Here is a 14,798-nt window from a genome sequence, read left to right on the forward strand (position 1 = left end):
AAAAATATGCGTTTCTTTAATATTTGCATTCAAGCCTGGAAAGCATTGCAATCGTGATCACTGGATCACAGCCGCAAAGCTCAGGCTTCTGCACATTTTTATACAGGAATATAGATGCGGGAATATGGACAGCTCTACCTAGAGTGAGGACGATTGGACGCTGTATGAGGGGATTTAATACAGTTTGAAGTCCAGCCGTCCTTCCCTCGTCTCTCCTAATAAACTCTGTACCTCAGTATGAGCTCTGCCTGGGAGAGAATGTGAAGAAGCCTGAGCTTTGCAGCTGTGATCGAGTGATCACAATTGCAATGCTTTCCAGACTTGAATGCTAAAGAAATGCATCTTTTTTATATATTATGTTTTTCTTTAATTTTTGCAAAAGGTGAACTTATCCTTTAACTGGCCATACACCTTTTTCTCATTTAGCACGCCTGAACGTTTCAACAATCATGCTAAAGAGTGCCTGGGTGATACTAAAAGGGTCTAATATTTATCGAATTTAGACTAATTCAGCAAGACTAATGGCCGCAATTCAATCCGTCTATGGCTAACTTTATTTTTTGTAAATGTGCCTTTATTAAGCCTTAGGATGGTACAAATAAAATAAAAAAGTGTTCTACCTTTATTTTGGACAACCTGGCACAATTCTAGAATGTTGCTTTTTTAATAGTTTTCTCCTACAGTTCCCTGACTGGCTATGTGACAAAGTTAAAGTTTTAATTTAGGAGATCTTTTAATTGCAAACGTACATCATGATGTGCCAAAGAAAAAAAAATGTTTGTGTAAATTGTTAATGTAATAGTAAAATGAGATCAAGTTGAGTTTGTGTGGACAGAAATTAACTTCACAAAAATTGAGATAGTTACAAGTCTGAATTATGTTGCGCTTGCTTATGCATATGTTTGACGGCAATGTAGTCTAAAGCTAATGTTATCCAGAACAGAAAGACTGAAATATTTGTTGGGGCCCAGGGATACATGAGAAGAGAGGTTATTTTTACTGAATTAATAAATGTATTAATTTTGATTCATTTATATTTTCTTTGCACTTGGGGAGACTTGATGCAGCCCCCATGCACCCCTGCAGCAACAGTTCAATTTTAATAGTGATCCATTGCTTGCTGTAATCAGACCACCACTGTAGTAAACTGCTGTTGCAAGGATATGTAGGATAAAGCTTGATAAAAAGGTAGCTGGGCTCACAGGAAGTGCCAATAGTTTTACTGGTGAAGTCACAGCACGTCTCCTTTAACGTAATGTGGGAGCACTGTGTTCTGCTAAGGAACGCTCTGAAGCAGGATTGCAAAACCAAGGGCAAGCTAATTGAGCTCTTAATGCTGAACAGCAGCCATCACTGACAACTGGCGGATCCTGTGCAAAAGACCATTACAGCTGCTGAGATGCAGTCTGCAGCCCACTGTCCTCTAAACCTGTAGCACAGCAGTCTACACGCCAAGCGTTGACAGACTACGTGTTGGTCACCTGGGTTGCAGGGATTACTACATGTAAAACCACAGACCCCATTGAGCAAGAAGCCCTGCATTTTTCTATAAAATCTCTATTACAATAGTGCATGATAGGCAGACAATTACTGCAATATAATGGTGCAAAGAACAGAAAAGAGAGGGCTTTTTCAGACACTCTAAAATAAAACCTGGCTCATTTCAGTAAAGCAAAAAATACCTTTGACCAGTGGGGGAAAGATGGTGCACAGTTTTTGTAAAAACTGTTTTTTGTGAAGCTATGGAGGTGGAAGCCTCAGGAGATCCATCTCCCAAGATGCAATCTGGAAGGCCCGAGGGCTGCCTAGACCACTTTTGATCAATAAGTATCTTTGGGTTTACAGTCACTTTAATTCATGCAGCAAGACACTAACAATTCAATGCTGGGTGGAAGCGGATACGAGAACACAAAGTAATTAGTTTCACTGTGCAAGTGTCATCATTTGCAGTCTAAAGGGTAAACTGCATAATTTAAATCTGTTGCTGACAAGCCCTCTTGTTGACAACCATGCCATTAGGAGCACATTGTTTTCAGTATAGTGTAAACAAAGCAATAAGAGGTTATATTGTTTAGTTCCAAGAGATTAAAAAAAAGTGTCAACGTGGCTTAGCCCTTAAAGGACAAACGAGACCAGGGGTACCATAAAGCCCAATTTAACCAGTGTTGTAATGCAGTAACATAATAGAATAAGCTAGATCCTTTTTCTTCTTAGCATAACAAAAAACAGCTTGACAATCTATTCTTTTTCAAAAGATCGACTTTCAAATGTCATGCTGGTTGGTTGTGCTCTGCAATATGTGAACAGTTCTGTGCCTGTTTTGAAGCTAGTATTACATCCAGTAGAGGTGGACACCGGGAAGTCTTTAACCTCTGGGTTATACAGCTCTCTACGGGAGGACCGGACACCGGCAAACAATAAAACTGCAGACCAGCCCAGGATTTAGATTATAAACCCTCAAGGGCAGGGCCCTCCTTACTATCTTGTCTTGAATTGTATTGTGCTTGTAATGTCTTCCTTATATTGTAAAGCGCTGTGCAAACTGTTTGCGCTATATAAATCCTGTATAATATTAATAACTCCATCCACTACCAGTATGTTTCAGTTTTGTAGCAAAGCAGTACAGAGAGCATGATCATAAACACAGAGGTGTGGGACCCGTGTCCTTTAATGGACTCCAAGGAAAGGATTTTATGAGTACAACATTCCTATTTCCTTTTCCATCCATTCAGGGACACAGGAATTCTTTAACCTTCAAAGACATCCAAAAGCAGTTCAAATGAGTGGTGGACAAAGAACTAATATGCCAAAAGAAAAAAAAAAAAAAAAACACACACACACAACGGAGAACTGGGGACTGTCTGCAACTCAAAAAGCTGCTTGAAGGACCTCACGCTCAAAGCTGGCATCAGATGAGGCCACAATGTACACCTGGTATAACATATTAACAGAACGCCAGGTGGCAACTTTGCAAATCTTGGAAACAATTCCTTAATGCCAATATGCCCAAGGAGCACCGAGATCTAATATAGAGTGCTCCATGACAGGAAAGGGTGAAACCCAATTTTTGAGACCATAAGCTTGGATGATGGTCTTCCTGAGCCATCTAGAGATGGTGGAAAAGAAGCCATGCATGGTTACAGGGTCCATCTGGGGTGAAAAAAGGGAACCCTGTCTTTCTGTGGCAGAGAGAAGGTGGTTTCTCTAATAGGTTGAAAAAGGGTTTCTGACGCACATAGAGAACAAGATTCACATCCCATGGAGTCACAGGGCAATAGACAGAGGGAGCTAAAAGGGGTGATCCACTGTACAAAAGGACTTAAAGGAGAACTATGGGGTCAGGGCTTTCCACCATAGTTCTCCTTAGGGTAACGGGAGGACACAAACTAGCGTCCTCCCGTTACCCTAAGCTCAGTATACCGCGAGCTGCAGCTCGCGGTATTCTGAGACGCCGCAGCCGGAGCGGATCCCGACATCGATGTCGAGATCCACCCAGCTGCGTGACAGCTGGCTCTGCCTATCTAGAGGCAGAGCCAGCTGTACCCGCCCCCTCCCCGTCCGATCCGCCAGTCAGCGCTGGCGGATCGAAGCGGGGGGGGGGGGGGGATCTAAAAAAAAGTGGATTTCCTAGCTTTAAGAATTGTATGATTCACAGATTTAGAAATGTCCCCATCTCTCAGAACCTGGGCTTCAACAGCATTGTCGCTAAAGCCAGCGATTGTGAAGCAGAACAGCACATTTTTCCCTGGGACAAAAGATCCATTAGAGCTCAGAGAGTACTGCAAAGTCAGCAGACCACTCTGTCTGGGCCAGTCGGGTGTAATGAGGATCACCAGAAATCCTTTCAAGCTATTATTATTAACCTTAGGACTCTAATACAGAAGCAGAGATGGGTTGGTTTCAGCAACTATTTATGAAGGTTCAGGATTAATCAGAATCTGTGTAACATCTGGATGGTCAACATCATGTCTCACAGAGCCCATGCGCTTTCTGTTCCCTCAACAGGTAAACTAGTTATCCCAGAATGGGGATACCACGAGAACGCAGCCAGTATTGGGGCCAGCACCATAGTGAATACCAGAGGTGCAGATGAGAGGCTCAAGTGCAGGGGCTCCACAGAAACATGTAGGAATCTCTAATGTGCTTGAAAGATGGGTACAAGTAAATAAGCATTTCTGATGTCCACAGAAGCCAAATACATTTTCCTGATAAGAGGTGATGACAAATTTCAATGCAGAATTTATGAACTCTAAATGAAGAAATTCAGAGCTGCGAGATCCAGAATTGGATGAATGCTGCTTTGGGCTTGGGAAAGGAGAACAAGTTGGAGTTAAACGCCTGGAACTGTTCTTCCACAGGAACTGGGACAATGACACTTAAAGCCAGAAGAACCAGGAGAGTTTGATGGAGATCTGCTAATCTGTACGGTGACACAAGAAGGTTGAAAGTGAGAAACATTGGAGGGAGCAGGGAGCAATACTCCAGTTCACTGCATCTCAGACACTTTGGTGTTAGGACGTGGTATCCCAGGGCAAACTGCCCAAGGGTTCCCAAAGGTTAACAAACATCCCCTCACTCTGGAAAGTGGGGCTGCACCTTCATGCCAAGGAAGGCTTGTCTGAGGAATTGGCTTGGAGTCCCAGACCTTACAGGTGGGCTAGGAGCCAAGCTTGGGGTGGGGATGGGGTGTCTCAACGAGGAGGGTCGAGGGAGTTTCTTCCACTAGGTTGCTGCCCCAACCTAAGGCCTTATATATGCAGAACTGAAGTAAGTAAGTACTCCTACCTCCCGTTGACCTTTAACAGTTTCATCCAAGGAAAAGCTGAAAAGACTGTCTCCCAAGAAGGGTAGTTGTAACAAAGCCTTGTTATGCTATTGCTTCACCGACCAGCACTTAACCAGATTGCCCAGTGGATCTGGACAGAAGAATGGTGTTACCCAAGACATATCTCGGTTAGTATCCAGCACCATTTCACAAAGGAGTTCCAAGGCCACAGACATCAGTTCAATGTAATCAAACACCAGCAGCCTCCAGAACCCTACTAAGCGATTCAGACCAGTCAACTATAAGTCTGGGAAATAAGTGTGGAGGAAAGTGTGAGCTGACGTACTGACGGGCAGGTACCACGGAGTAAATGGATCAAGAAATTGCTTCCAACTTGATGACAGTAGGGTGCATAAAGAACAGCACATCAGACCTTTGTTAAGCAAAGCACTGGTGGGTCAACTGTGGAAGGAATAGTCCAAGTTGTAATCTTTATAGATAAAATCAACATGGAAGGATGAGGAAAACTTTAGTGAAACCTTTAAGCCTATGAGAACCAAGCCTAGACACCATGGTAGGAGAAGGAACCGTTGCATTTTCAAATGCACAGACACAAAAATCGAATAATCCTGCCGTTTTGGTAAAACATGGTCTTACTGAATTCAGTTGGCGGGGTCTACTCCTCCTCCTCCAGGTAAGAGAGGGGTTCAGTGTTAGAAGAGTCGTCTAAAGCAGTGGTTCTCAACCTGTGTAACCTCAGGACCCACATTTGTCCTTGGTCATTAAGTCGTGACCCAAGTCGCAATGCAATGGAATGCACAGCATTAGGGTACCACGCATTCCAGTGCAGGTTATTGTACTGTGGGAAGGAGGTGCCTTTGGGGTGCCATTCAAATGATGCAACGCAGCTCCCGCACAAGAACGCGTATTAGGCTTGATTGCACTGTACTACTGACACACACAACCACATCAGCTTCTCTGGGGGTCACTAGGTGACATTAGGAGTCTTAAAGACCCCTGATGTCTCCATATGGAGGACATGTCACTGCAAATTGCAATAAAGTTAAGTGGACAAAAAGAAGGATTAGAAAAATTAAGGTTAAATTTACCAGCCACATATAAAAGCAAATACATTTTTTTTTAAAGTCCCCCGCCCCCACATACAAACATGCATTGGGTGCACCTACAAGCGAAAACGACGATTGCACCCATTACGCCGCACATGTTACATATCACCGCGAAGATTGGAGTGGAAGCAATAATTGTAGGGCCATTAATCACTGATACCACTAAACTGATGAGCGGTAAAAGCTTTTAAAGTGTCGCCTATGGCCTATTTTGGGTATGGTAGTTTTTTTTTGTGATTTCGCAGGGCATGCGCAATTTTAAAGCTTGACATGTGGTGTCTATTTACCTGACGTGACCCCGTCTTTATATTTTACCAAAAATGTGGGTAATAATGTTCGATAAAATAATGCAGGGAGAACAGGTTTTTAAAAAAACATTTTGGTACTTCTCATTATATAGTTAAAAAAATACTATAAATTGGTGATTAAATACCACCAAAAGAAAGCTCTATTTGTCCCCAAAAAAATTGTTTGTTTCAGTACAGCGTTGCATGATGGAATAAATGTCAGTCAACATACTGCAGCGCTGGAAAGTGGCCTGGACAGAATGGGGGTGTAAATACCCGGTCAGCAAGTTGTTAAAGCAGCACTGGGGGAGGGGGGTGTGAAAGAATTGTGACTGAGCGGATTGCGCGCGATTTCCACCGCAATATCGTGCATTTTTGCCACGCGATATCGCGAGGAGTCGCCGGCCAATGATTTGCAATGGGGCTGTCTTAATGTACAGCTCCATGTCGCCCGTCGCGGTTGCAAGTCGCGCCTGCAGGACCATTTTTCGGAGGATGTCGCCCGATTTTTCTAATTTTTTATGCAGCCCGACGGTGAAGGTCGCGCTACCGTCGCTGGAACGTCGCCCCGAATAGTCGCGCTTTCCCGGCCGCGCGGATCCGCTTCTAAAGGTATGTCGCTTAGTGCGTATGGGGCCTAATGTCACTTTAATAAACTGGGAAAACCTGTGTTTGTTGGGTGACTGTAGAAGCTCACAGCATTTCAGTATCTAGGTTGAATCTACTAGCAGGTGTGGATAGTAAATAATCTTTAAAAAAACAGAAAAAACAGCAGAGCTGAAGAATACACACACACTAAAAGCTGCCCATACACCTTACGACCATAGCAAGACTTTTGTCTTGCGATGGTCGTAAGCTTATTGAAAGCTCGTACGATCTGCCCATCTGCCCCGCTGAGGGGCGGGCTTCTGATGACCGCAGTGAGGGGCAGGCTTCCGATCACTGCAAACAGTGTGTATGGGCACCTTTAGTCTTCTGTGTGACTAGCATCTATTTGTTCCTTATGCTACAGTATATCCCTGGGTTTCTTATCAAGCTCTGTACCTCAATGGACAATAGAAAAAAAAAAGTGCTAGCAAAATAATTAGTCTCAAAATTTTTTTTTACAGCAGGGCTGTAAAAAAAAAAAAAAAAAAAAAAAAAAAGAAGGACAAGGAAGGTGCATCGTCTATACTAGACACTAGCAAAAAACTGAGGCATGCAGGTAGTGGGAAGGGTTATTCTCGGCCAGCCTACAGTTTCCAGTTTTTTTGTTTGCCAGTGTCCAATTATCCTGCAGGGGGCAGTATAACCCAAATGTTGAAGATTTCCTGTGTTCTTTAATGGATGAGAAAGCAAGTTTCTTTTGTGGCCCCCTTTCCCTTTTAGGTTTAGTTCATTACCAAGGCCTGACTCTGTTTTCAGGGATGCCAGCTGCTAGTGTAATGTCTAAAAAGACTGCTGCAGGGGCTGCTAAGTCATTCTCACTTGGCGATGACGATTGCTGAAACTTAAATCAATGTAGGGAACAGAAGAGGCTTTCCCAACTAATAAATATAATAGCAGCCATCTTGTGGAATCTGCTCTTAGGTGGGACATTTACTTTTAAAGTTTTAAAATTGAGGAAAGTTTATAAGTGCGTAAGGATGACCAAAGTCTCAGGTTCCAATAAAGACTTAACTCAAAGGAGATCTAATAGAAACAAATTCAAGTGCATCTTTACCCTGAACCATGTTTATAGTTGTGGGTAGAATGGGGAAAAAAGAACCACAATAAAGTTTTACTGCTATGTTAGAGAGATTCCCCTCCCTTTCTGTTCTGGGCACAACATTCTAACAGACAGGAAGTGAGGGGAAATCAGCAGCAGAGAAATACATAGCAGTAAAAAGCCTAAAAAGGTTCTAGCATTCACCTACTTAACGTCAGCAATACATGTTTAACTACTGACTATGCTGCTGATGGAGAGACTTCCCCTCACTTCCTGCCCCGGGGACAACCTTTTACCAAACAGAAGTGAATTTCTCCAACCAAACCCCCAACGGCAGTAAAACCTGACAGGAGTTTTAATCCTTCCCAATGCTATCAAAAACTCAACGAAAGGTTTTGGCTATAGATTCTTTGAATACTGGTTGGAATTACTTCTGACCACTAGAGGGTAGAATTCAGAAGAGAAGGTACAAGTTCATAACACAATTGTCTCTTCGGTTTCTTCGCCACCTTGCATCTGGCTTTGCAAGTTTGTTCCATCTTCAGAATACTTTTTTAAAATAACATTACAAATATTTTATAGGCACGGAGAGTGTCCTTTTCTACACACTACTTTTGCCCCCGTTAGTCAAAAGTACTATCAACAATTGTACATGGTGGGCAATTGATTAATACAACAAAACACCTACCTAATAATGAATCCTGAATAATACATTGTGAATAACTACTAACGGCTACAACTGATAACAACAATGTAATCTCAATAGATCTAAATTTCTTAATTGCCATAGACCAGTGGGGGCACAATTATAGTTATTGCAGTCTTGCTGCATTTTTCCAGCAGGCACAGATCACAGTAGCTTATCCATTTCAATGCGTAACTTTTTTTTATTTGATTTTTTTGCATTTAGCACTCTTTCTGAAATTAAATATTTTTTTTATATTGGTAACAAACATATGTACCTGAAAAACTAAAATAGCAGTGTTTTCTTACAGCACTAGTTAACATAAAACAGGTTGGTTCAAACAGTAAACTCTCGGTTATCCGGTATTCAACTAACTAGAACTCTCATCTAACAAGATTTTTTTTAAAAATCCCGTGTACTCGCTGTTCTGCCAATCTGCGGCATGTATTATTCTGGAAACCATCGTGTGTCGATTTCTCTTGAGTGTGTATTTGTCTTAATTTGCTTTTGATTACTGCATTTCAATAGTAATCTGAAGTCAATACAGAGTTTGTTACGGTTTGGTATCGTATAGGGTATGGCATTAGTTATGTTTAATAGTAACTCTCAAGCAACCAGAAACTGCAATATATCCAGAATCTACCAATCCACCTGGATGCCGGATAACGTGGAGTTTACTGTATTAAAAAGCGCTTTTAAATGGCATTCATAGAAAAATATGTAAGTCTAGTCTTTCCCTTTGAGAATAACTAGTGGGAAGATATTTGACTTTCTATACATAACATGGAGAATATCTACAATCTCTGTAGGTGCCAAAAAGTAGTGCAGGTGCAGTCACTACTGGGCACGTGCAATAATCATACAGTTACAAATAAATCTGCAGGCTTCGCCATTACATTTTTAATTATCCCCAAAGTAAGTCACAAAAATAAAATTGGCAAAAAATCTTTGCCTGCAAAAGACGCAAGTAAATACTTTCCTCTTCCACTGTTCACATCCACCAACCTACATATCACTATAGGACACAGGGAGAAACCACAGAGTGCAGCAGTGGACCCAAAGATTGGTACTCTTGGAAGTGCTGGCTTCTGAACAAATTTTACCAGACATTTTCTCACAATAGAGTGGCATTCGGTGCCGTGGGTAGTGGTAGAAGCAAGTATTCCCATTCTTCTTTTGCAGAGGCTGTACAGTGAACAGTCTGAATTTCTTCTTGGGGTGTGCTGGTTCAATTTACCAGGAAATGAATTAGCAATCTAGAATTTCACAGGCCTCTAGTAATAGAGAAGCAGATTGATCAGAAGGCCACTAATTTTGTGTACAGAGGTACAATGTAAAATTGACAGTCAACAAATATACTTAGAATACTGTGCCTGTTGGAGGTGTGCACTGCCTCCCACTGTTTGTGCATTTCTTACAGAGTTGGAATACTTGTACTGATGCATTGTGCGCATAACTGATGGGTTCACCTGGGCCCGGGCGCCAGCTGTCTGGGTACCAATATTTGCTAACAAAAAAAAAAGAAAGCTTTTTTAAAACAGCAATATCTAAATATATTTGTGACAACATTCCATACACCTTAACAATAATTTAATGCTGGATCCCACAACTGCTTTTATGCGCCTTCACTGCCATTCTATATGCCTAAAGTAGCGAGGAGAAGCAAGCCTGTGCTTGCAAAAGTATTCACGCCTCTTTGTAATTTTTTATTTTGTTGCATTACCGCCTGGAATTACAATTATTTTTTTGGGTATTTGTATCATTTGATTTACCCAACATGTTTACCACTTTGAAGATGCAAATGACCTAAAACCCCCAAACATATATTTTTTCTGAAAGAAAAGATCCTGTAGAATAAAATGGTGGCAGTTGCAAATGTTTGTCTCACGATATTAGCACAATTCTATCAAACCCATAAATGTAGTAAAAAATTAAATTAATTTTAGTGCCAACATTTAGGAAAGGCCAAAAAGCTAAACTTTAGTCTCATCTGACCAGAGTAACTTCTTCCATGTTGTTTGGGGAGTCACCCACATGCCTTTTGGTGAACAGCAAACGTGTTTGTTTATTGTTTTTTGTAAGCAATGGCTTTTTTTCTGGGCACTCTTCTATGAAGGCCATGGCTTAAAGTGTATTTCCACTTTTAAAGTCAAATGTGAGAAAACCCCTCTGTTTGTTAGGTGTTCCTATTCACACAGCGTACCCACATCTTACCTTTTAGATGTTTTAATAAAAATCAGGCAACATGGCTTATTCCAGGTTTTTCTTAGCCCTTTCACAGTGGTCTGTCCTTATAGAAAGACTTGACTGAAATTTCAGGATTGTGTTTTATCTGATAAGCTTTATAAACATACATTGGACAAGCTGCCTCGGACCCCTCACCCCTCCTAACATTTCAAAGAAATAGAAGCTAGAAATTTTTTTTATCCCTTAAACACTAATCCAACTAGAACTGCAGAAGCATTTTCTTTAGCTTATGCTATGTGAATAGGAACGTCTAACAAATATAAAATAGGTGTTCATCCCAATTTGGCTGCAAAAGTGGAAATACACTTTAAAGTGGTCCTATGGCCAGATATTGCAATCTCTGCTGCGGAGATTTGCAGCTCCCTCAGCGTTATCTTTTGTCTCTTTGTTGCCTCTCTGATTAACGCCCTCCTTGACTGGTATGTGAGTTTTGGTGGGCAGCCCTCTCTTGGCAGGTTTGTTGGGGTTTGTGGGGCCATATTCTTTCAATTTTTTTAATAATGGATTTAATGGTGCTCTGTGGGATGTTCAAAGTTTAATGTAAACACTTTTCCGTTTTGATTTTTATCATTTTTTAAAGCAATTTAATTTCGCCATTATGTCCATTACATGTAATCCAAATAAAATCCATTTTAATTCCAGGTGGTAATGCAACAAAATAGGAAAAATGCCAAGCAGGCGTGAATTCTTTTGCAAGCTACTGTACATTAGGTTGAGAACAGCCCCCAAAAAATTCCAAGTGCTGCTCTCCCTTACACATTGGACATTACATCAGGATTCCCAATCCCCTGCAGCTTGAGGTAGGATAGGCTTGTAGAAGTCCCCTCAGGGTGTGATGTTGACCCTGTTCCTTTTCTGGCTATATCTGCCATACTTCTATGGGGCAAGACTGACTGCATATGCTGCTGCAGTTCAACTGCTGACTCTAGAAGAAGCCAGTCTTTCCTTGTGTCACTTGGCTGGGATTTGAGACATCTGATAACTTTTTTTTGCTATATGTGTAAAAAGGAATAATCTTGATGTAAATAATGTGTTTAAAAACAGGAAAACATACTGTACATTTAATTATAGTTTGGAATTTTATATGCACAGACTGCATACAGTAGTTGATCATTACAGACTCAGGCTTTGGTTCCTGTCTCGCAGTACTATACACTGGCTATGCTTTACCTTCCTTAACCACCTTCTGACCAGAGCATTTTTTTTATTTTGCACACACATGCTAAAATCAGATTTTTTTATATAATTACTTAAAATTACTTTAAACCCCCAAACAATTATATATTTTCTGAAACCAGGGACCCTGTAAAATAAAATAAAAAATGATAGCTGCATTTTTATTATGTGGCACGATATTTGTGCAAATGTTTATCAAATAGATATTTTTAGAAAAAAAAACATGAATTTCAGTGCACACAAAACACAATATAATACCCAATTTTTTGGTAAATAAAATGGTCACGTCAAGTAAACAGACACCAAACATGTTACGCGTAAAATTGCGTGTGTCCGTGCATTGGTGAAAAACTATAGTACTCCAAATTGTCCATAGGTGACGATGTAAAAGCCTTTACCGCTCATTAGTTTAGTGAAAATAGAAAATTATGGCCCTAAAATCACTTGTAACCACTTGTAAAAAGCAAGCATCTCTATCTGAAAAAGCCATGATCTTGGTACAACCACTTAAAAACCAGGATGCACAGGTACGTCCTATGGTCTCTGAAGTGGTTAAACATAGGAGCTACCAATTGTGGTTAAACTAGAAACCTTTCCATTAAAAATAAAAAGCAAATTTTTAAAAATGTACAAACCCCCCAACCCACTTCACTTCAACAATAACAAAACATGTGCTCGCGAGAAAATGCACTTTTCTAGAGGAATTTACATTTCATTTTTTTGTCCTGCCTTAGGCTCCGTCCACACGGGCGGATCTGGCATTCCTGCAGCAGGAATCCCATGCGGTTTGGAAAAGGTCACGGTCACTGTAAGCTTCTATCCTGTGTCTAGCAATAACTTATCCCAAACCGCATCTAACTGTACCATGTACGATTACATGCAGACTACCGTTTACAGATGCTGCCACTGTCACCCTATCATTTACTTTGATGGGTACAGCAGGAGCATCTGAACAGGACACCTGGGATTCCTGCCACAGGAATCCATAGGTTCTTGCCGCAGAAATTCCAGAATGCCCTGTGTGAATGGGACCTTAATGGGAACTAAAGTTTGTATCGTGGTGGGAGGAAATTTGCCATGATGTGCAAGTATGAAAAACAACACTTGCACATTATGGTACAATTGCCCCACACAGTGCCCTCTTCTAGTGATGACAGGTCAAGCCGCTGCCCCATCCAACGCCACCATCTCCACCACTGCTTCTTCCAGGTCCAACTGCCACCTCTTCAGCCATAGAAAGGCCATAGACTATGTAACTTCTGCGTATATGTGGATAGTTCCCAGCAATATTCGTGGCATTTTGAGAATGCCCCCATGCAATGCTACAACCGCAATTCAAAAAAAGTTGGGACGCTATGTAAAATCTACATAAAAACAGAATGCAATGATTTGCAAATCTCAAACCCCATATTTTATTCACAACAGAAAATAGAAAACATATCAAATGTTTAAACTGAGAAAATGTCCCATTTTTTTTTTTTTTAAATGTCAGTTTGAAATTGATGGCAGCAAAGAGTCTCAAAAAGCAGGGAAAGTAAGTGGTGCTAACAAGGAAGAGCTGGAAAAACATTTTGCAATTAGGTTAATTGGCAACAGGTCAGTAACCTGATTGGGTATAAAAAGAGCATCTTCGAGAGTCAGAGTGTCTCAGAAGTAAAGCTGGGCAGAGATTCACCAATCTGTGAAAAGCTGCGTCTACAAATTGTTAAACAATTTCAGAATAATGTTCCTCAATGTAAAATTGCAAAGATTTTAAATATATTATCATTTACAGTACATATCATCAAAAGATTTAGAGAATCTGGAGAAATATCTGTGAAAAAAAGGGACAAGGCTCCCCTATCTTCCAGGGTATTAGGATTGGTTCTTCCATACTTAAAATAGCCTTATTTGCGGATGATATTGTCCTTTTTATCACTGACCCACAAACATATATTCCCACCATTTTAAGTCACATAATTTATTTTGAAGCCTGAGAATGTGCCAAATAATTCTTAGACAAAAGCGAATTGCTTCCTTTAACACATATCTCCGCCTTTACTTCCCCTACTTGGTCGGGAAATAGCACCATCCAGGTCAAACCCCATAGCATCACATACCTGGGTATTGCTATCCCTCGATCCAGTACTACCCTATATTCGAATAACTATACCCCGCTGATCCATAAGATTATACATGAACTACAGGGTTGGCATAATTTACCATTGTCCACGCTTGGCAGATGCCATCTAATACGTATGGTCAGCTTCGCTAGACTAGTATACCCCATGCAGACCATCCCCATGCTTCTTAAACACAAGGATGTCCAATCCGTATATGGAGCCTTCTCCAAATTTATCTGGAAAGGAAAACGACCTAGAATTGCCCTACGTAAGATGCAACAACCTGTGAATCAACTAGGAGCCAATCTTCCAAACCTAAGACTATATAATTTAGCTAGCAATTTTAGACATGTGAGAGACTGGATACATGATACGTCCTTCACAAATACTCAGCTCGAAAGACAATGGGTGGCTCCGTGGTCGTTGATCGGCATTCTGAATACTCCCCTAAGACAACTGCCCACCAGCATTAAATTCAATATTATATTCAGGGACACTATCCTTCACGTGAAGGGAAATAAGAAAATTAATGCATATCCCGGGAGTTGTATCTCCCCTATTCCCGATCACGACATCTCCAGCTTTTCCTGTGGGCCGGGAATCTGCTCCGTACCGCATATGGCAAGCCAAAGGTATTAACACCATCCAAGCTTTGTTCACTACCCAGGGTCATGTAAAAGTTTCTTAGATATACAAAGAGAATATGGTATCCCACCCACCCA

General features: G+C 41.0%; 1 protein-coding gene across 1 annotated transcript in view; it reads right to left on the reverse strand.

Moving 5' to 3' along the window:
- Positions 1-14,798, reverse strand: part of LOC108793681 (embryonic polyadenylate-binding protein) — a 57,941-nt gene that overhangs the window by 7,130 nt on the left and 36,013 nt on the right. The window contains exon 11 of the mRNA XM_018564690.1: positions 9,925-10,058. Within this exon, the coding sequence (XP_018420192.1) occupies positions 9,925-10,058 (134 nt within the window). The remainder of the gene's footprint in view (positions 1-9,924; positions 10,059-14,798) is intronic.

The sequence above is a fragment of the Nanorana parkeri genome, unplaced genomic scaffold (genome assembly GCF_000935625.1).
Source record: "Nanorana parkeri isolate BGI_ZX_2015 unplaced genomic scaffold, ASM93562v1 scaffold773, whole genome shotgun sequence".
Classification (NCBI taxonomy): domain Eukaryota; kingdom Metazoa; phylum Chordata; class Amphibia; order Anura; family Dicroglossidae; genus Nanorana; species Nanorana parkeri.